At 37.4% G+C, this 22,496-nt stretch overlaps 1 protein-coding gene across 1 annotated transcript in view; it reads left to right on the plus strand.

Moving 5' to 3' along the window:
* Positions 1-19,883, plus strand: part of USP7 (ubiquitin specific peptidase 7) — a 117,521-nt gene extending 97,638 nt beyond the window's left edge. Inside the window, exons 17-31 of the mRNA XM_050966406.1 lie at positions 18-119; positions 948-1,053; positions 1,498-1,590; positions 2,889-2,956; positions 5,128-5,228; positions 6,583-6,736; positions 7,627-7,694; positions 9,914-10,022; positions 10,119-10,196; positions 10,615-10,715; positions 11,326-11,425; positions 12,425-12,544; positions 14,944-15,015; positions 15,369-15,459; positions 17,954-19,883. Coding sequence (XP_050822363.1) covers positions 18-119; positions 948-1,053; positions 1,498-1,590; positions 2,889-2,956; positions 5,128-5,228; positions 6,583-6,736; positions 7,627-7,694; positions 9,914-10,022; positions 10,119-10,196; positions 10,615-10,715; positions 11,326-11,425; positions 12,425-12,544; positions 14,944-15,015; positions 15,369-15,459; positions 17,954-18,060 — 1,470 coding nt within the window. The 3' untranslated portion in view covers positions 18,061-19,883. The remainder of the gene's footprint in view (positions 1-17; positions 120-947; positions 1,054-1,497; positions 1,591-2,888; positions 2,957-5,127; positions 5,229-6,582; positions 6,737-7,626; positions 7,695-9,913; positions 10,023-10,118; positions 10,197-10,614; positions 10,716-11,325; positions 11,426-12,424; positions 12,545-14,943; positions 15,016-15,368; positions 15,460-17,953) is intronic.
* Positions 19,884-22,496: the final 2,613 nt, after the last annotated feature.

The following is a 22,496-nucleotide window of genomic DNA, read 5'->3' on the forward strand; positions in this document are numbered from 1 at the left end:
ACTTTCTTTTAACTTAGGGATTTCCACAGGATCAAATACGGTTGTGGCCGATGCAAGCTAGAAGTAATGGAACTAAACGACCAGCGATGTTAGATAATGAAGCGGATGGCAATAAAACTGTAAATATTTACTAATGGAGGGAAAAGTTAATTCTAAGTCTGTCTCATTTACAGTTCCAACAGTAAAGATGTGGCCTCGGGACATCCAAATCTTAAGTGCTGGAAACTAACCTATGTCCCCTGTAACACTATAGAAAAACTTGTTAAATCTGGGAGCAGTGTACAGTACCTTTTGATTTAGAGTAGATTTGAGATTTGGTGGATTGATTTTGAGATTTGGCAGATCTAGATCTTTTTACTGTAATGAAATGAGACACAATCATTATTCATCTGTCAGTGACACAAACTTATTAAAATTTTGCTACATAATATAAAATGTAAGGGCAAATATGTTATGCGTTCCATGAATGCTTTAGAAACTTCATAAAATAAAGTGTTGCATATAAATATCAATAAAATTAGGGATGCGAAAAATTGTACTAGCCCCTGTGTTAAGTTTATCCTTAATTTTTGTTCTTGCTAGAATAATGGATATGGATGGAAGTAAAATACTTTTAAACATACAAGAGAGTTCACTTTAAGTTAAATTCTGTGCAGTTTAAAACTTGTGTAACTTTTAAAAAACACACATCAAAAGCAATATTTGTTATTGTTTTGCTTACTTCAGCAAGCTGGTGGAGGATTGCATATGATCTTTAACTCTCACCAACAGAGCTAAAAATGAGGGACTTTTCCCAACAGTGTAGGATTCCTTATAAGTTCTTGTTTTGTTTTAATTTCAATTATGCAGTTTGACCACTCCACTAAGTTTTCTGCCTATATGAAACTCATCTAAAGTCATTTTTTGTTCATGTTGTGTTTTGTATATTCTGCTTCCTAAACACACAGATGATTGAGCTCAGTGACAATGAAAATCCATGGACAATATTCCTGGAAACAGTAGATCCAGAGATGGCAGCTACGGGGGCAACATTACCCAAGTTTGATAAAGATCGTAAGTATATATGCTAAAATTTCAGAAAATACAAAATCTCTTATTCTGTATGTGCCTGAAAATCACTTAGTGCTGCTTCTTTGGTGCTCGCTCTACCTGATGCACAGGATGTCTGTCAGACTGTGACTCTCAGTTTAGTTTGATCACCTGACCTCATTTTGTGTTCTCCTCTTCCAGGGTGGAGAGAAACTGGGATTTCAGATGTTGTAGAATGAATAAAATTCATTTAGTCAGCTGTGTGTGGGTTATTTGGCTTTGATATTTAATAAGTATTTTAAGGAAATTTATCTTGTTACCAGGTTACATGTTTTCTTATTAATTAAAGACATTGTTCTGTGACTACTGTGGCCTTGAGTGTGAAAATGGAATTTACAGTTAGGTAATCTTCAGATGTGCTCAAATTATGGCTTTACTTCAGATTATTTTTTGTTTCTTCACTTGCAGATGATGTAATGTTGTTTCTGAAGATGTATGATCCAAAGACTCGGAGTTTGAATTACTGTGGACATATCTACACGCCTATATCCTGTAAAATACGTAAGTCTTTAAGCTCTTGTTGAGCTGTAATATAATATGATCAATTATATAAATATAACATTTTGCATTTAATGTTAGTTATCCTGTTGAAAGCGAAATTCAGGAAATACAAAAATGAAGGCTTCTACAGCAGCATTAACCTGTCTGTTAGACATGCATAGTATTTTCTATTCCTGTGTTTATGTGATAAATGTATAATTTGGTATATTTTTAAAAGTATGGCATGAAATATGCAAGGTTTGCAATATGGTTGCAGGAACCTTAACATTTCTATTTCCTAACTTAAATTTAACTGGGAAGCCTTAATGGTTCATTAATATAACTTAAGAGCCTTTATACATATATATATTTAAAGAGAGAAAATTGTTTTTGCTCAATAATTGTAGAATTTAAATGTTCCCAGTGAGGCTTTGAAGTTTACATGTCATTGAAATGAATGGGGTGGGGGAATTGTGAGTTCCGTCTTTGATGCTGAGATTTAGCTGTAGAGACTTATCTGCAAGGCTGGGTTAATGGGGCAGAAGTCTATTGATTTTTGCATTGGGCTAGCTGTATCTTTCTAATTTTATTTAAAAATTTAGGATTTACAGTTTGTTGGTGACTACAGCAAATGTTGCAGAATCACCCTAAAGTCTCAGGATCTGCTTTTCCCACTTTCTTTCTTATTCCTGAATGTTACAGTTTGTGTTCTTGCCAAGTGTTCTGCTGCAACATTTTGCAAAATGACCTCAGGCAAATTGTTCCAGCAGCAGCTGCAGCCCCTATGCCTGTCTGGTTAGACTGTGTGTAAAGTTCTAGTGCACCTCACTCCTATGTGACATCATAAAGACAGTGGAGCCTCATTAAGCTCCACTGAAAAACCTTAGTGGATGTGCACTGAATGTGTTCAGAAGTGATACTCGGATTTCTTATTGTTAATAATGTCTCTGCCCATAAGCAAAGCAAATGTTGCTCTACATTAGCAGTAACTTACATGCAAAATGTTATGCGTAAAACTTTTCTGTTTTGCTCTAGCTCTGTTTATTTTTTGTGTGTGGTTAAAACTATGGCATTATTTTACACTAGCAGAATTGAGATGGCTGTGCAAAATTTCCTCAAATTTAAAAATAAATAAATAAATCCCCCTTTTGGGTTAAACCTAAGGATGGGAAGTTTCAATTTAAAGAAGAAATTTGTCATCAAGTTGGACATCTGAAAACTTGGAGGGTTATAATGGAACCTTTTTGCAACCTTAGTCATAGCTTTCGCTACTAGTGAAAGCTATAACATACTTCACTTTTTTTTTTTTTCCCCAATAGGTGACTTGCTTCCAGTTATGTGTGAGAGAGCAGGATTTCCCCAAGAAACTAACCTTATCCTCTATGAGGTTTGGATTGATTATTTTTCCTACAATAAATCTAGGTTTGTGTGTCATTAGCAAGTTTTTCTCTAAGGAAAAACTGCAATGTATATAAAAGATTTTAACCATGACGCATAAATACAAAGAACATGTCACTAACATAACATTTTAAGTGAGAAATAAAATAATTTTAGATATTACATTTAGACAAGAAACCATCACCACACACGAAGCCAACTGTGGCTTAGGTCCCATTGGAAACTCTGAAAATCAGTCAGTTTGAGTGCTTGTAAGGTTAATTTTATAACTAAAAGACAAAATTAATAGCTAGCTTTGATTACAAACAGTTGGTTTAACAGTGAAGTTTAATCAGCCACATGAGGTTAGCCACCTCTTGTTGATTAGATATAATGCTGTATCACCAAGAGACAGGTTTCACTGAGATAAAATGGTGCCATTCACTGAATGGAAATACTCAGAGTGATCAGTGTCCCTGAACTATTGAAAATTAATTTATAAAATGCATCTGATTATGTATTTTTATTTTAATAAATACTTATGTTAGCTCTCTGTGCTATTCAAAAAATCATTACCGTTTCCTTTAATCTGGAGCTGAATACACAGAAACTCAATTTCTGAACACTTGCTCTGACACTTGCTCCAATATTAAAAGTCAAAATCCTTTTATAAGATTTTGTTGATTTTTTGCATCAGTATGACTAATAATTTAGCCACAAAACTCTGTTAAACTCTCTCAAGGTTGTTAGCATTCCTCCTCCTCCAGGACTGGCTGTTAGTTATGATTTGGCTGCATATTCTAGCAGATATTTTAAAGTAATAAACTTTACAGCTTGTGCATCCTACAGTTAACAAACAGAGCTTTCACTGTTAAAGATGTGCCCAGCAATGTTTGGTTAATCTGCTCTACCCCCAAAAGTTATGGCTCTGAAGTTTTTGAATACATGGGCATGAGAATATTGGAATTCTAACTTTAAAATCAACAATCAAAAACACCACTAGTATTTTGTGACTAAAAAGTCCTACCCTTTAAAACTTCCGCTTGCACAGTCTGAGGTAAGGAAAACTTTTAAACTCAGAAAAATAGTTATCTTCATGGAAGTCCTGGGTGAGCCACTCTGTGCTGTTAGCACTAAATCCATGCATGTTCCCCAAGTCACCATGATAGCACAGCTGTTGCTGCTTGCAAGGCTGGCCTATGGCTCCCAGTGCCTGACCCTCTGCTCGTGAATCTGCAGTGACCTGTCTCCAGCTGTGGGGAGGGAATGTGCATCCTCTCCTGCCTCCACTACACTATATGAGGCAGCAGGCAATGAGTGAGAGCTCCCACAGCTTTTCACCAAAGTGTAGGAGCAATACATGTTTATAACAACTTTAAATTGCTCTATTGTGTTTTGAATCTGCAGTGAGGCCCTTGCTACAGTAGGAATGAGAGCTCTAATGCCACTAGGTGCCTGCTTTGCTAGCATCCACACTGCTCTCACTGGTGGTTCCTGGGGCATGTACAGAGTTCCGTACTAACAGGCAGAACTCCTACCAGGGAACGTCCATATATACAATCACTTATAAAAGCTCCTTCTTTCAAATCGTATGGGTGAGGACCACAAAAGAGTCTGCCACCTGTTCCTTTAAACAAAGATATTTGTAGTCCAGTAAACAACTCACAATATGTGTGTATTATCGTTATTTAAATAGTGTGTATTTAATACTCTAGGGGCTTTCCACTCCTTCTGAAAAGGAGAGGGCAGCTTGTTATAGTGTGAATCAGTTGCACGTTGCCAAAAACAAACTAGTATTCATTGGGTTCCACTACTATTCTGAAAGTTGCGTGTTTTGAAAAATAAGTCTTGGAGCATTGGAGAATTTCGAATTGGGGCTGGCTATTGAGGTGGTTTGATGGACTATATAAAACATTTCAAAATTGATTCAATTTAACTGAAAGAGAATCTAGTGCAAATTTCATGGGTAAAGTAGAAATAGTAAACTATTGTGAGCAGTGAAGTTTGTAAATGAAATATAATTTGAATTTAAAAAAAATCAAAATTCACCCCCCCCTTCATTTAAACTTAGATTGAAAAAGGAAGAGAGTCATCTTCCATTACAATATTTTTGCAGCTGTGAGGGTTTCTTATTTTGTCATTTATTTCTTCTAATTGTTTTCCCTGTTGTTTTTACTGCAGGAAGTTAAACCGAATTTAACAGAGAGAATTCAAGACTATGATGTATCTCTTGATAAGGCTCTTGATGAACTCATGGATGGTGACATCATAGTGTTTCAGAAGTATGTGTTTTGAAGGGATGGTTATAATCATGGTTACATCACCTGGTTCACTTAAATTTAAGTGGAGAAAGATTTTCTATTTAGCAGTTTTAAAATGATTTTCAAATGTTGAGAAGCATAGTTGCTTAATGGCAGACATAGTCAGCAGTACCAACTTACTGGGGCGGGGGAATTAAACTATTAAGAATATTAAACTGTCACTCATAAGATTTAAAAATACCTCTTCACCTGAATTAGAAAACCAATAAATACTGAAATAGATCTTCACATTGTGATAATGTTAAGATCTGTGTTCAGCAGGTAGTCTGAATTCTGCAGCTTTGCCCTTGGAGCCACTGTAACTGAAATACTATACTGTAGAGCCTAGCTGTAATTCTAGTCTAAGTCTCTGTGTTATAACTTCAGCCTGAAACTAAGCTGTCTCCCTTTTCCTCTTACTCATGTTCCTTTACTAGTCACACATTGGCCTACAGTGATGACATGCTTCTGACTTAACTGAGCACATGTTCAAATAATAAGGATGTTGGTGCTTATTGGAGGTATCTCCAAGGCAAAGGGAGAACTCCTGCAGCTTATATCCAGTAAAGGGGTCTTACTTAAGTTTGTCAGGGCTATAAATCGGAATTTCTGTGCTCTTACTCCTGATGGTCACACCCAACTGTGTTGCTCTGTTTCTCTCCATGGGCTGACAGTGGGTGGAAGCCAGCTAGTCTATCTTCAGCACTCTTACCCCAGATTATGTGAGATGAATGTATTTCTCATGTCATGCCTTGGAACTCGCATTCCCTGTTGACCCAGTTGGTGTTATGCACCTTTGGCTGGCTGCTGACTTCTGGGTAAGTGCACAGCTTGTACACTGGTGCTATTGCTCTGCCAAGAAGATAGGGGTACCAGTCAGTAGTGACCCATTCTAATGTCTATACACATTTCACATCTGTGGTTCAAGGGATGCTATTGTACATCCAGCCATTGTGTGAAGTGACTAATAAAAACTTTCCATGAGAATGTAAGATGTTTTCAGCAATGTAGTAAAGGTATGTGGTAGCATATCGGGGAGGGAAGGGGGAACCAGTGCCATTAGACTGCTCTGAAACAAATGGAGTCAACATGCTGCCAAATAAGTACGTATGATGTACAAATGTGTTAGAAGTCCTTGCACAGCACATATATATTCAAAAGGTATGAATCACAGCTGACAATTACAGTGCTGGTGTGTACAAATGATGGATCTTTATAAAGGTTTCCTAACTTCATTTCTATATTTCTCAGTAATATTTCTGATTTACTGTAGAACATGTTTAACACCCCTAACTGCTTGTATGATGTAGATAGTACAATTTGTCTGCTTTTGTAGGGACGACCCAGAAAATGATAACAGTGAACTGCCAACAGCAAAAGAATACTTCAGAGACCTTTACCACCGTGTTGATGTCATTTTCTGTGATAAAACTATCCCCAATGATCCCGGATTTGTTGTTACTTTGTCCAATAGAATGAATTACTTTCAGGTATGTATTCCACTCTACTTTATTTCCTCTCCTTTTGTTTTCCCATTCACAGCCATGTGGGGGCATGTTATATAATAAAATCAGGTTCAGATTAATTAGTAGGTCAAGATACCACTGTTTGGATGAAATGTTCTTAAACGAAGTTCTTCAGGGCCTGAGCTGTGCTTTCACTTCTGTTTTTTCACCTAGCACATTGTGTGTTCTATTAGAAACAATCCCAGTCTCCTTTTCATACTTTCTACCTTACCTTTTTAAAGTTTTCATTAAAGAGCCACTTACTGCTCACAGAAAATTTTAAATATATTTAGATAGTCTGCCTATGTTAACACAACTTCAGTTGTTTCCTTTCCAGAGTGTTTTCCTTTTTATTACTAATAACAGTTGTATGAAAACAAGAACTTCCTTCTTTAAAATGCTATTCTGCTTTGAAAAGTGTCTTTCTAAAAATGACATAGTAGGATTGCTTACATTTCGAGAATGACTTCCAAATAAAATTTGCTCATGTACAAGAAAGAGATGTTTTGTTTTAAGATGGTTTTCCCCATCAATCTTGGGATCTGAAAGTCTGCTGTGTTTTCAGGTTTTTTTGTATCATCACCAGTAATAAGACTCAGCCAAATTATGCCTTCATGTATACCTATGCAACCTAATTTTCCTACAAGGTGCTAATGGGCCTAGAATCTTCAAGAACTGGTGATTGCCACCCATTTAATATACCAAATACATCTGCTCTTGGACTCTGTCACTATTAATGTAGTTAGTATGTATTCTATGTCTCTGACTGGATTATTGGAACCTAATATGGAGGTAGTATTAAGCATAACCCTAGACAAAGCAGTGTCATAAATGGTTTGTTGTTTAGAAGTTTTAAAAAGCTTTTATTTCTACAGGTTGCGAAGACTGTTGCACAAAGACTTAATACAGACCCAATGCTACTACAGTTTTTCAAGTCCCAAGGGTAAGATGAGTTCCTGTAAACATAACTTTTTAGTTTAGCTTTGTCATTGTTTACATGAATATCTTTAAACTAATTTTAAATAATTTAAAGCTAACAGATTAGAGTTAGGTTGTCATTTAATAGCTTTTTCCACATTGCCACAAAATTAATTCTTTGCCTAGTTAAATTTTATTTCAGCTAACATCACCAAATGTATCTTTTCAAGAACTTTATAAAACGTGCATTTAATTGCATATTGTGAGCACTGTGTTTTACATTGTCTACCAAACTGATATGTGAAGGGACCATTAACCTAGGTGATAGGTATACTGTTAATTCACTGCTTCACAAAACACTCAGGCAGCAGATATCTCTCTGGGCTCATGGAGGTTTTGAATGCATCACTTTGCAGCAAGTTTAAAGAATTATGTTGACTGGCTTTAAGGGGAATCCTTCATTTAAAGAATGATAGCCACAGTGGACAGTTTTATATCGAGGTAATGGAGAAATGGCATTCAAGAAGAAAGACTCCAAGCTAAATTAAATTGCAAGCTTGCATTTCTAAAGTTGACATATTAGTGATTTTTTTTATTCTACTGAATTGACGCAGATACTGAGGAGTTTTTTAATACTTTCATATAGCACTTTTTGAACACCGAATTGAGTATGCCTTTCTGGGAAAGTTAGTCTATATACAAAACCAATTAAAAGTATTTTTCCTTAATTACGTCTAAAACTGTTATGTATTAGGGTTTCTTGGACTCATTTCAAATGGATACTTGTGCATTTTAAGTGGCAAAATATATCACTGGATTGTAGTGGAAGTAAGCCTTAACCAAGTGTTAGAGCGGCCTTCCCTCCTGAATCTGTCTGGTGGGGGAAAAGGATCAGATGAGGAATGATAGACACAAACCAATGGGATGAGGAATCAAAGTAGCAGAAGAGGAAGTTAAGGAAATCACACTTATGCTCCTTCATTGGTGGAAGAGGATCAGTGGAAAGCGTGGAAAGGTGTTGATCCATGGATGGATGTCTCGGGACAATGTAGTAGAAGCTAAGTGTGCCAAGAAAGAAGAGAATGTGGCTTATCTCAAAGTGAGGGGGCATATTTTTAGTGGGAAATGGGCTGTCTCTTGGAGATCTGGGAATGATGAGTGAATACCAAGGAGGAAATGAGCATTCGTGGGATAGAGCCCTTCTCTATTCTGAAGGGGGTGCACACGAGATAAGAGCATCAGCAGCCACCCTCACTATTGATGCTAGTATGTCAGTTCACTGTTTCCAGACACAACTGTAAAACTGTTATCTGTCAACACAAAACTATGGCATAACATGAGAAAGAACAGCACATTAGTGGTTATTCCTGTGATATATATGGGCCCATAACTACCTTTGCCAGATTTTTCGCGGTAAATAAGCACCCCGACTTTCACAGTAAGACAAAAATCAAGCTAATCCCATTTCAAAACAAACCAGTCCCGAAGAACCCCAGCACTCTGTGTGACTTGATTTCCCTGGCGTGCAGTCTGGGACTGTGGTGAGCCCGCTGTGCGCCCCTGACTCTCTACCCACCTTGCCCCTGCTTGCCAGGAGCTGGTCAAAAAAAAGAAACAACAAGCTACAGCTGACTACAAGCCCAAAACTAGCCAGCAAGCAACTCACATTTTTTTCGCGGGTTTGGCATGTCTGCCAATAAACTGTGACAGCCAGAGAAATTATGCCCTAGTTCTTAATCTTGCAAATGTAAGTTATAGTTCTTTAAAATTAAATATCTTCCTTGATACTCAAGGATCATGTACCTGGTTTTAGTAACCCACTATAGCTTTTTATAGATTCTATACTGTTTTCACTGGGAAATGTTATGTTTTATTTTTTTCCTATGCCTCCACAAATTAAGCCTCTAGAAATGACAGCAAGTATAGGAACTGCTGCACTAACTTATTCTACGTGTTGGAGGAACCTCTGTCTGCCATTGCATAAAGATTAAAGATGTGACTTTAAAAAAACAAAAACACAAAAACTCCCATTGAAAGTTACTGAGAATTGTGCTTCTTGATCTCTTATGGGCATTTGAAAATCTCCCCTTAAATCACTGTGAATATAGTGCTGCCAGTTTCATACCAAGGAGAAATTTTATAAATTTGAGTGCTGGAAGTTAAATTTATTTTGCATTCTTAACAGACGTTTACTTTGTGATGATGGATTATGAAGTGATATTTATATGTTGTCTTCTTGTATAGTTATAGGGATGGCCCAGGTAATCCTCTTAGACATAATTATGAAGGTACTTTAAGAGATCTCCTGCAGTTCTTCAAACCTAGACAACCTAAAAAACTTTATTATCAGCAGGTATGAGTCCTTATTTATACCACTGTGCTTTTGTGCTTTTGTTGCCTTTACAAGTATGTCTAAAGTGTATCTGTTTTTTGTTTGTTTTTTCCCTAGCTTAAAATGAAAATTACTGACTTTGAAAACAGGAGAAGTTTTAAGTGCATATGGCTAAATAGCCAATTTAGGGAAGAGGTTAGTACAGTATTAGCTACCACACTGGATTGATTGTAATTTCTTTTCCCATAAGCCTTTGGATAGTATTGTGATAACATGTTGCATCTTATATAATGTTGACTTTTAAGGATTAAACCAAAAACATAAAATTTGTTGTGTTGGGTTTTTTTAGTAATTGTACCTTTTTGAAATTTCCATTAAGAAGAAAAGTTGCATCCATTGCTTTCTGGGCAGTGTCCTGAAAATGTTATGTGGCTTCCATAGTACTGTTTCTAGAAAAGAGAATAAAAAAAAAAAAACCTTGTTTTTTATGCACGTCAGTGATCATTATCTGTTGAGCAAGGTCTAGTAATAAGTCAGATTTCAGTGTTTTCTGTGCATTGGTTTCAGTTTCTCTATGCATTGATTGTCTCATTTTAAATATTGTGTTGTAAAGGAAATAACACTATATCCAGATAAACACGGGTGTGTACGGGACCTGTTAGAAGAATGTAAAAAAGCAGTAGAACTCTGTGAGAAAGGTTCGGGAAAACTAAGGTAAGTAGAAAAGGTAGCTAAAGAAAACAGTTATTTTAAAATATAGATCAATGGATATGACAGTGTGGATTTCACCTAACTGAACAATTTTATGATTTAAAGCACAGTGAAAAATCAAATGCATGTTAACGTAGTCTGTCACTGTGGGTTTAAAAATTGTTAAGGGCTTTAGAGCTCTTAGTTTTTGGAATATCTGCAAGTATAATTAATTATGAGCTAAATTCGTTAAAAAAAATTCTTATGCCACTTCCTAGAATTAAATCCTAGCGATTTTTAACATTCATAGATTTCAACTGCAAATTCAGACAAATTACAATGATTTATTGCATTATCCAACTGTTTATGCCATTAATTTTCCAAAAATAAAGACTGTCATATAACTTGGAGAGACTTCAGAAGATAATTTAAATAAACATCTGTGGGCTTATGCTGCAGATACACTCACTATTCAGGACTGAGTTTACTGCTTAATTATTCCAAAGTAGGAATACATTTTTAAAATAACTATTCAGTATTAATATTTAATTCTGGATATAGTAATATGCTAAAGATTTAGTAGAGAGATGTTGCAATGATTTTTAATTCTTTTCCTATTCATTTTGATTTTAAGGCTTCTAGAAATTGTAAGCTACAAAATAATTGGTGTCCATCAGGAAGATGAGCTGTTAGAGTGTTTATCACCAGCAACAAGTCGAACATTTCGAATAGAGGTAAATGTTTTATGGTTTTGGTTTGTTTTTTTTGTTGTTTTTTGTTCATTAAAGAAATATGAGGCACTTGTTTTTGAGAGGGCTGCATTCTCCAAATAGTAATTATCCATCCTTAGATTCTGATGTTCAAATATTGTGACCATTTGAATGAACTAGCTAACCGACTTTTTTTTTTTTTTGAGAATCCCTCTAAAAATAGTAAAACCTAGTTTCTCCTTCACTTCAGAATAGCTTGAAGTTCTTGATCTTGTAACAATTTCACTCTTACAATAACATTTGAGCATAAAATGTTAACAGGAAATGAAAGCTTTGTAAGGAGCTGTCTGTGAGGAAATTGCCTCCTCAGCAGTAATTCCAAGATTGACATAGGGGCTCATATATATTGTATATTTTTATACTTCGGCCCTATTTTCCAATAAGAAAATAAGTCTGTTTGTGCCTGCATACTTTATTCCTTTCCTTCTTAATTAAGGTTGGATGTTTAAGTCAAATGAGATAGGTTGGGTTGACTTTTCTCAAAATTTGAATTCAATGCGGCAAACTTTTTTTTTTTTTTTTTTTACTTTAAGCACTGAGAACTTGCTTACATCAGAACTCATAAGTAGAAAATGAAATTAAGCTGTCAATACAAATTTGTATTGCAAGGAAGCAAGAAAGAGAGCATTGCATTATTACTCTGGCAGCAGCTTACTAGCGGTTTATGAGCAAATCAGTGCTCCTGAGGACTCCTGGCTTCTCCTGTCAGTTAAAGAAAAATGGCAAATAACAGAAGTCCGTTAGAAATAGGGCCACTTCCATATCATATCAAACAAAAGCTATTTTCAGAAGGAATATAAGTAAGTATAAGAAGTAAAAAGAAAGAACAACATGAGTATGTTGTTGGTCAAATTATTAATCATGTAAAGACCACTAGTCAGTGATGCTTTCTGATATTTCATGGTAATGTTTATTGTGGCAGTTTAAACTTATCATGATCACCGTTTGTATATGTTAATATAGGAAATCCCTCTGGACCAGGTAGATATAGATAAGGAAAATGAGATGCTAATCACAGTAGCACATTTCCACAAAGAGGTTTTTGGGACATTTGGAATTCCATTCTTGCTGAGGATACACCAGGTACATCATGTTTCTGTTGTTCCCCTGTGGTGGTATTTATGTAACATTTCTTTAACTTCCTATACGAACAAATGTGTGATAGGTGTCAATTTATGTATTAGAGCATCACCTCTATAGAAATGCTTCTCAGAACTATTCTATTCTGACATTTTGTTTTCCATCTGTTCTGAACTACGGAAGAAAATTCAAGTGGAATGGTGGTCTTGTGACTAAGTCTAACTGGGATTCAGCAATTCTTGCTTTTTCCACAGACTCCCTCTGTGACCCTGGTCAGGTCATTTAATATCTCTGTGCCTCAGTTCCCCATTTGTAAAAATAGAGACACTTCCTCTCTTGCCTGTGGTTATTTTAATATTGTATATTTGAATTTAATATACAACATTTATAATATTGCCTCGCTTCTGTTTAGATTGCAGTATCTCTGAGGCAGTGACTGTCTTTCTGTGTGTGTGTGTGTGTGGTGCCAAATGTAATGAGACCCTGATATCAGTTGGGGCACAATTGTAATTAAAATATTCCTCGTGGCTTGAAATTTCTTATGGTTAGTGTTTACCTAAAGGTTAATTTTTTGGTTAATATGAAGAAAATTGACTCTTTTTTTTAGTCATGGCTGTGAAAAATGAATACTTTTAACTTTCTAGAAGCCTTGTTCCAACATACCTTCATAGCTCTTACCTCAAATGACTTGTTTTTAACACTTAGCGTACACTTTATCTTCAAGGACAATAAACCCCTGCAAGTTTCAAAATTCTAACCCAATTGTTTTCAAAGTTAGCATCTTTTTTTTGTTGTTCTGATACGCCAGTTCATACAAAGATTATCTAGTTTTGTAAGATTTTTGGACCCAGAAATGTGTGTATTGCCACAGAATTCAGAACTAGTTGTGTGTATTCATATTTGTGACTAGTGGCAAATAAACCTTTAGTACTATTTTTAAGGGAGGCCACTTGTTTTGTTTTTTCATGTTCTTAATGGCTGACTTTTGATTGAACCTTTTTCTTTTTGGTGTTTTCCACTGCATCATCTTTTGTGAGTTTATAAAATAACACAAGGCAGAGGTACTTAATGTCAAAGATAATGCTAGTGAGGGCAAAAATTCACAGGTTATAGGGATTTAAAATGACAATGTTCCAGAGAAGATATTTCCATTTTCTTAGAACAGTATTTTTCTTCCATTTGCAATATTTCTCACTTGTATCTTAGCCTTAGCCTGATTTACACATATGTCAAAAGTTGTGCAAACACATCTAAACAAGGATTTGATTAAATTAGGAACAATTTGCATACAAGCCACTGATGAACCAGTGTGAATTGAAAATGTAGATTTCACTTACTACTGTGTCATAGTACAGGGGTGGGCAAACTTTTTGGGCTGAGGGCCACATCTGAGTGGGGAAGTTGTATGCAGGGCAGGGGGTTGGGGTGTGGGAGGGAGTGCGGGGTGTAGGAGGAGGTGCGGTGTGCAGGAAGGGGCTCAGGGCAAAGGATTGGGGCAGAGGAGGGGTGTGGGGTGTATGAGGGGGCTATGGAAAGGGGGTTTGGGTGCAGGAGAGGGCTCAGGGCAGGGGGTTGGGGTACAAGAGAGGTGTGGGGTGCGTCAGGGGGCTCAGGGCAGGGGGTAGGGGTGCAAGTTTCAGCAGGGAGCTCAGAGCGGGAGGTTGGATTGCTGGAGGGGTGTGGAGTGTGGCAGGAGGCTCAGGGCAGGGGGTTAGGGTGCACAGGGGAGCGGGGTGTGGCAGGGGGCTCAGGACAGGGGGTTGGGGTGAAGGAGGGGTGTGGGGTGTGGCAGGGGGCTCAGGGCATGGGGTTGGGGGACAGGAGGGATGCAGGGTGCGGCAGGGGGCTCAGGGCAGGTAGTTGTGGGGCAGGGTATAGGAGGGGTTCAGGCTCCGGCCCGGTGCTGCTTACCTCAAGCGGCTCCAGGGTGGCAGCGGGGTGCACTGGGGCCAGGGCAGGCTCCCTGCCTGCCTGCCCTGTGTCCGGCCCTGTGCCGCTCCCGGAAGCGCTACAGCCCCTGGAAGAGGGGAGGCGTGCACTGCCCTTGCCGTGCCTCCAGGAACCAGGTTCCCTGTTCCCGGCCAATGGGAGCTGCCGGGGACGGTGCCTGGAGGCAAAGGCAATGCAAGGAGGCCACAGGGACATGGTGCCGGTGCAACCGCAGGCTGGATCCAAAGCCCTGAGGGGCCGGATCCAGCCCACAGGTCGTAGTTTCCCCACCTCTGTCATAGTAGGTGGTACTGAAATTTCTGTAATAGTTTCTGGAAATAACTGGATAATTTATGTCATTGAACTGCAGTGCAGGATTTGGCAGGAAAATCACAACAGTCACTATCCAATTTCTCTTTATAATGATTATTTAAATTATATTTTTTTGATATCTACTGTTAAAAAATTATTAGGGTGAACATTTCAGAGAGGTGATGAAGCGGATTCAAACAATGCTGGACATCCAAGAAAAAGAATTTGAAAAGGTAACATCATGTTGGAGAGAGTTCATATTGCAGTTTATTGATCCTGAGTTCAAAATAAAAAAAGCTCTAATACAGTGTACTTAAGGATTATAGAACAGCTGTTTTACCATAAGAGACTCGGTTTAGATCAAATACTGTTGAGTTTCCATCAGATTATGGGATGAGGGGCAGGAAAAAGGTGCCATGTGGGAATGTTGGAAACAATACTTTATAGGGTTTCCTCTTCCTGTGTTTGGAATATGTGCCACTTCAGATTAATACGCTCTCTGCATTACTATACCAAATATAGATAGCTGAAAAAACTGTAGAGCTTTATTTCCATCCAGAATCTTAACAGTTTGTTCCTTTTGAAGTTTAAGTTTGCCATTGTAATGATGGGTCGACACCAGTACCTGAATGAAGATGAGTATGAAGTGAACTTGAAAGATTTTGAGCCCCAACCCGGTGAGTAGCTGCTTAATTTGACTCTATTGTTTTAAATTGCAGCAGTTACTCTGCCATTTGTTACTTATGCAGTGGTCCCTGACTCAGGAAATAAAAAGGTATATTAGTGTCCACCCACAATATGCTTTATGTAGTTCACTCATGTATCTGTATATAATATAAAATGTATATGTACACTGTTGTGTTAGCATGGGAGAATACATATTTGCATTATTAATGTATATATACCCACACACACTTACAGAACCACTTATTATTCCCCCATGAGTCAAATAAAGCGTGTGCGCCTAAGTAGCTGAGTACTATTGAACACACACACGTGCGCACACAACATATTGTACAAGAGAAGAAAGCTGCAATGTAAGCTAAAAGCTTTGCTGTATTGCTCATCTTACTCTAGTTCGTTTAAATATTTGGTTTCTTCATTTTTTATTGGAGTAACGTACATATGTAATATTGCTGTCTAGTACAAAGCTCCATTCTTATAAACCTCTTAATTTTAAGACTCCCCCAAAGGTGTTTGAACTCAGATTCTTCTAATCCACTTATTGTAAAGAGAGACCGTAATACGGGTTCACTGAACGTGGAATCAAACTGGAACAGAGCGTTAACTAGGGATATTATATAGATATACTTTAAGAGCTGAGTACTATGCTGAAATGTAACCTAATCTGTACTTGTCTGTGTACCCTGTTCACCATGTTCTTTACTTGACTAATGCTTAGCGCTCCATTCACCATGCTTGCACAGAGACAAGCAGAGCCAAATACACTCTGTGGGCTTTTTACCCAGGGAAAAGCAAGCAGTGTTTGTACCACAGCCTTCCCTTAGAGGTCCCACTAGGAAAGGGTAGTACCTGTGTTACTCAAGGTTGTGGATTTTTAACACCCCTGAGCGATGTAGTTAAATCAGTACGTTTATAGTGTAGACCTGGCCTAAGATGTAGTCAATATGTAGACTTTAACACATGCTAAACAGTTCAAGTTAAACCTTTGTCCTAGACTTAATTGGACCAGTTTTGCAGATGTGTAGACAAGGCACAGCGATTAAGTAGGCTTTTAAAACATGTTAGCTAGCATTCTAACACCACACCTTTAAATCCTAGTCTAGACAAGACCTAAAAAAGAATACACCTCTACCTTGATATAACGCTGTCCTCGGGAGCCAAAAAATCTTACCATGTTACAGCTGAAACTACGTTTTATCGAACTTGATTTGATCCTCCTGAGCGCTGAATTCGTGTTATATCGGGTGGCGTTATATCGGGGTAGAGGTGTACAAGTTTCCTGTCATTAATCAGTGTTAAGTAGTGTTATGGTGTGCAATGGTATCTCTTTAAAAGGCATTGCTGACATCTGTTTTTATAATGCACTGTCCATTATGCCAAGATGAAAGAGAATTTACTTTTTCAATGGTGAAAATTTATCCAAAGTGCATGCACACAAACCTTCTAGAAGAAGAAGGTCAAGTATTTCACACTTCAGTCATCACAGTTGGCTGATTTGAATCCAGTGTCAGGTCCTTGTTGCTGTAGGGTTTTTAAGCTACTATCTTCTTCATTTCACTCCAAAGAACATTTGATGCATTGTGGACACCTTACAGGGAACTCTCTTCCATTTGTAAGAAATATAGAGACAATGTTCTAAAGATATTACAGTGCATAACGAAAACTAACCATTGGCAACACAAAACATTGAATTGGACAGCTGACAAAATTCCTGTATTTTTAGTGCTTTCAAAATGTTTGTAAACTTTTTTGGAGGACTAAAATCGGGGGCTCAGTTGCATAATTTCTTCAAAAATTCCAACTGAAGAGTTAATTGATGTGAGTGTACTTCAATGCTATTAAATCTAAGGGCTTGTCTTCGCTACTGCACTACATCAACATCGTTGTATCATGTCTGGTGAAGGTGCCCTACATCGACGGGAGAGCGTTTCCTTGCTTACATAGCATGGTATAGACACCACTCTAAGTCGATGTAACTTGCATTACTTGCCAGGTGGCTTTTTCATACCCCTGAGCGACGTAAGTTAGCAGTAGTGTAGACAAGCCCCAAGTAAATCACATGGCAAGAATAACCTAAAATAGAGTAATAATAAAGTACAGCCTCTGATACTTGGTATTCCTAGATGGTAGTTTCCTCTTCAAAATAGGCCCTTTTTTTTTATTCAGAGAGCTATGAAAGCTGATGCATTCAGACTCTTGTCTTTGGGCATTGAGTAGTACAGCAATTTTTCACTTTTAGCATGTCTGTAAAATTGTGGTAGCAACAGCTAAGTTGTGTGTATGTATCCAATAGATCCAAGGACACAGTTTAGGGTATTAGTGGAAGTGCAGTGGTTGCTATGAAAACATTCTACAGACTTCTGAAGTGCTTCAGTACTGTAAGATTCAGGCTGTTCCATGTAAGGGCATGCAAATATTTTGTGCAAATGTAAGGTTGCTACTGTGTCTTAAAAGCTTATTTGGGTTTTTTTTTTCTCCCTCTTCTAGGCAACATGTCTCATCCAAGGCCATGGCTAGGGCTTGACCATTTCAATAAAGCCCCAAAGAGAAGTCGCTACACTTACCTTGAAAAAGCTATTAAAATCCATAACTGACTTACGCAACCAGTTTGTTCAAGGCAAGGGACAAATATCAGTGTGTGTGTGCACCTTTTTAACAACAGTAGAACTTTGGTACACGTGCACTATATCTGAAGTCTTCAGCAAGAGGATTTGCTGCTGATGTTAATTTTATTTTGTTGAGGCTGTTCAGTTTGGCTTCTCTGTATCTATTGACTGCCCTTTTTGAGCAAAATGAAGGTGTTTTTATAAAGCTTGGATGCCAATGAGAGTTATTTTATGGTAAACCTAATGCAAGGCAATTGTCAGCATAATGAGGGAAGAGTTTAGTAGAACAGTTGACATTGGCAAAATATTTGTCTGTAGTACATTTATAGATGGCATAAGCTGTCTGGCTGCCCTTCCTGGTGTGGTATTCCCCATCACTGCAGCTAGTAAGTCTTATGTTTAGACTCACATCAGATTTATTTCCTTCAGTTATACTTTAAATGACATTTTTGTGCATTTGTAAATGCAAAAAAACTCACATCAATAAATAGCAATCTCTACTTCATTGTGTACATTGTTGGCACTTATTCGGGATTTTTGTCTCCTCCAGCTTCATAGGATCCTTTTTTAATAAACTAGTTCCTATGTTGTTCTGTCGCTACCATGCATCCCATTTTGCCAAGTGGATGCTCTGGGTCCTAAAAGAGATTTGGGTATTTTTATTAAATTTAAAAACATTGACAAATACCATTGAGGATTACTGTGCTGCCTTTTGACAAATAGAATGGCGCTCAGAGTTGGCAAAAGCAGGTGAAAGGATTATAAATATAATTAATTTAGTTAACATTGGAAGAGATGGGGGAAAAAAACACAAGAAATAGCCTTTCAGCACAGAGGGCATGCTCACTAGTGTTTAGTAAGCTGTTAACTTTGTAAAAAAAACAAAAACAAAAAATGGAAAAAAATAAAATAAAAAAATGGAATTGTATATTTAATGAACATGTACAATTTACACTTGGAGGTTAATTTTGTTGGGTGAGTCTGCAAGTGAATTTCACTGATGTTGATACTCATTGTGTGTAGTTTTATTTCAGTCCCCAGACTGCTTCCTTTTATTTTGGAGCTAATGCCAGCTGAGTGTCTAGTTTTGAGTGCAGTACAAATAGAATCAGCAATTCACACTTACAATTTTACATTCTTTTCCAGTACTTTATTTTGTTTCTGTAGCCGCAGTGTACAACAACTCTTCCTGTATATTGCCTTTTTTGCTGGAAAATGTTGTATGTTGAATAAAATTTTCTATAAAATTTTACTTCGATGAGTGATGACGTGGAGGTTGAAGAAGATTTCTACTCTCCTTGGAAGTACAGTTTTCATTTATATTAAGGTTTTACTGAGATGTATATTTTTTTCCAGTATTGCCAATGTATATCCCTGGGTTTGGTTGGTTTGGGGGTTTGGGAGTGGTCTGGGAGGGATTGTTTTGTTGTGTATTTTTTTGATTGTTTTTTTTTTGGTTGGTGTTTTGCCTCTAACTAGTCACATTCGAGCTTAGGAAATAAAAGGTTTTCCAAGAGGGAACCATGTACAAATAAGATGAATGAAAAATATTTTACTAGTTTGTTTGTAAAGCTGTAGTAGAGTCTTTGTAGTAGACTTGACTCTGCCTGCCTTGTACAAAACTTTTGTGGTCCAGATTCTCAAATCTAATATTATAAATGGTGTAAAGTAAAATCTGGAGTCTCTAAAGGTAAGCTCTCAATAGATTTATAGATTATTGCTGTAATGTGTTCCTTGTATTCATAATCAAAACCATTCTTAGAAGCTTACTTTATTAAACCTGTCAATAAACATTTAATAGGGGTTGTATACGTGATGGCCTTTATAATTTTTTTCTGAAATTGATTATGGTTGTTGTCAAAAACAGCAGGAGTGTTTGTTTTGTAACTAAACCTATAGAGGGGTTCCCCTCTCCTCTATTTCAGTTTTAAAATTAATTTAATTTCCTGCTTCTGGTTTTAAATATTCCTGTAGTGGGGGATTTGTTTGTGGAATTGTATGTTGTATTGTTTTTGATTATGTTTATTTCCAATCAAGGTAAACCCAAGTTAGTTTTGTCCTCTGCTTTATCCATTTCAGATGGATAAAAGTGGTTTAAGTAGCATACCTTGAGTGAGTAAAGATTTCCTTTGATTCATGTTTGTGTTAACTGGTGAGGGTTGTGCTGCAATCCAGGGCAACTGGTGCTTACAGAGTGCTCAGATTGTACTTTTAGATGTTCTTTAGTTGTGCCATCCAGAAGTAATGGACGCGCTTTACATTTCTTGGATGTAACTGTTAGGATAGCCTAGTATAGACTCCACCTCGCTCTTGAAAATCATTGAGCCTTCATAGTCACACAAAGTAGTAACGTGGACCGCGGCCTATTGTAGAAGTTATCTCTAGTAATCATAACTGCATTTTATACTTAAGAAGAAAACATCCATTTCACTTTTGCAGCAGTAAGCTCTTGGTGCCTTTTAATTTCAAATTGGTAGTTTTACTTTCTTCACTATCACTATTGATAGCACTAGTTAGTGCACCAGTTTTGAAAGGACCCCACATATGTAAAGCATTTTGTTCTTTCCAACTTTTTCTGTCATTGAGGTTTTCTGAGAAGATTTGGAGCACAAATAGCTTGCTCTTTGAGGAGGGAAAGATTTAAAGACGTTGTTTAAGGTGTGACTGTTTGAAATACCTAACACTATGAAGAGAAGAGAAGGGTAGGGTATTCTAAGATGCATTCTCCTTGTTTAATTCATTTTAAGAATTTACAATTACACGATGTAATCTTCAAAATAAGGATGATTTCAATTTTGAGTTTGTATTTTGGATTGTAGATGAGTAATAGAAACAGACTGCATTAAATTACAGTGATAAAACAAGAAGATAAGTCAAGCACTGTTACGCAGCATCACATTATTACCATGGGCAACCTAAATTCCTCCGATGAATATAGAAAAACATATTACTGATATTTATATAGTGCTCTTCATTCCAAAGGATCCCAAAGTGCTTTACCAACAGCATACATATAGCACCACTGACAGTCACATCTGGCAAGCAGCGAGCACACTTAACAGTGGTGAGGAAGGTTTTAGCCAGCCCCACCACGCAAGCCCCCTACTGTACAAGTCAGGCAGGGTTTGTGTTGACACACGCATAGTAAACTACATGGAACTCAGTGTACTGTATCTACCTCAGCCCTTCACCCTACTGAGTTGACGCTGCTGGGCTGTGAACCTGTAGTTCCAGAGAGTCTTTAGGTGTTTCAGACCTGAGGCTTGGACCAGTCAGTGTGTCCTGTGGGTTTCGTGCTGGCTGTGGATATCAGTATGTAGATCTAAGCTGTACTTGTTTTTGCTATCTAGTATCCTAATAGAAACCATATTCTGTAGGAACTGTACATATTGTAAATAAAATAACTAGAATAACACTGAACCTGTGTCTGTGTCCACTCATTTGCTTTTCTATTAGAAATTTAATGATCTTGAGTCAAAAGCTACTGAACTGCTCAGAAGTCACGACAACTTGATCTTGATTGTTGACTTGGATTTTTCAGAATGCACCACAATCCCTTGGAAAGTCTAAGCATTTCTTGAAGTGTTTTTCTATCAAAAATGATCTTCATGATAAAAAAGGTAGTGCTGGCCAGAGGACAGAAATTCCTTTTCACACCAACTTTTGAGGGTTTTAAATATATTTTTATTCCACATGGGAACAAAAACAAAGGCTTGAAAACGTTCTCAAACGTGGACTTGTCAATGTTCATTTTCTGAGTCAAAATTAGCTCTTTGATTCGGAAGAAGGGGTGTTTTGACTATTCCGGAGGTCAGAGCACTGGCCTGGCATGTAGGAGTCCCAGATCCTTACTTTACCTGATGCAAGGGACTTGAACTTGCATCTCCCACATCCCAGTGCCCTAACCATCAGGCTATAGAGTGAATCTCTCTCAAAAAAACTTCCCAATTAAAAGTTTGTCTAAACAGATAACTCTCCATGAAATGCTTCTGCTTTGCATCATCGTATTTCAGCCAAGTTTCACTTTGCTGCAAATGTTCCAACCAGCTTTGGAAAATGGCTGTTATGGGTCTAAAATCAGATGTGAGAAACTTCTTGTTTTCCCCCCAGTGTACATAGCCTCCTATTAGGAAAGAGAGTTACTTTGAAACTGAACTATAACCTTTTGAAGGCAAAACCTCTTTCTTGCTTCACAACAGGATTTTTTAAAGGAGACCTGTCATAGCTATAAAGGAAAGGGTAGCAACCCTCCTGTATACAAATCTATAAAATCCCTCCTGGCCAGAGGCATCAAAATCCTTTTACCTGTAAAGGGTTAAGAAGCTCAAGTAACCTGGCTGACACCTGACCCAAAGGACCAATAAGGGGACAAGATACTTTCAAATCTTGGGGCGAGGGGAAGGCTTTTGTTTGTGCTCTTTGTT

The sequence above is a fragment of the Gopherus flavomarginatus genome, chromosome 9 (assembly GCF_025201925.1).
Source record: "Gopherus flavomarginatus isolate rGopFla2 chromosome 9, rGopFla2.mat.asm, whole genome shotgun sequence".
NCBI lineage: Eukaryota > Metazoa > Chordata > Testudines > Testudinidae > Gopherus > Gopherus flavomarginatus.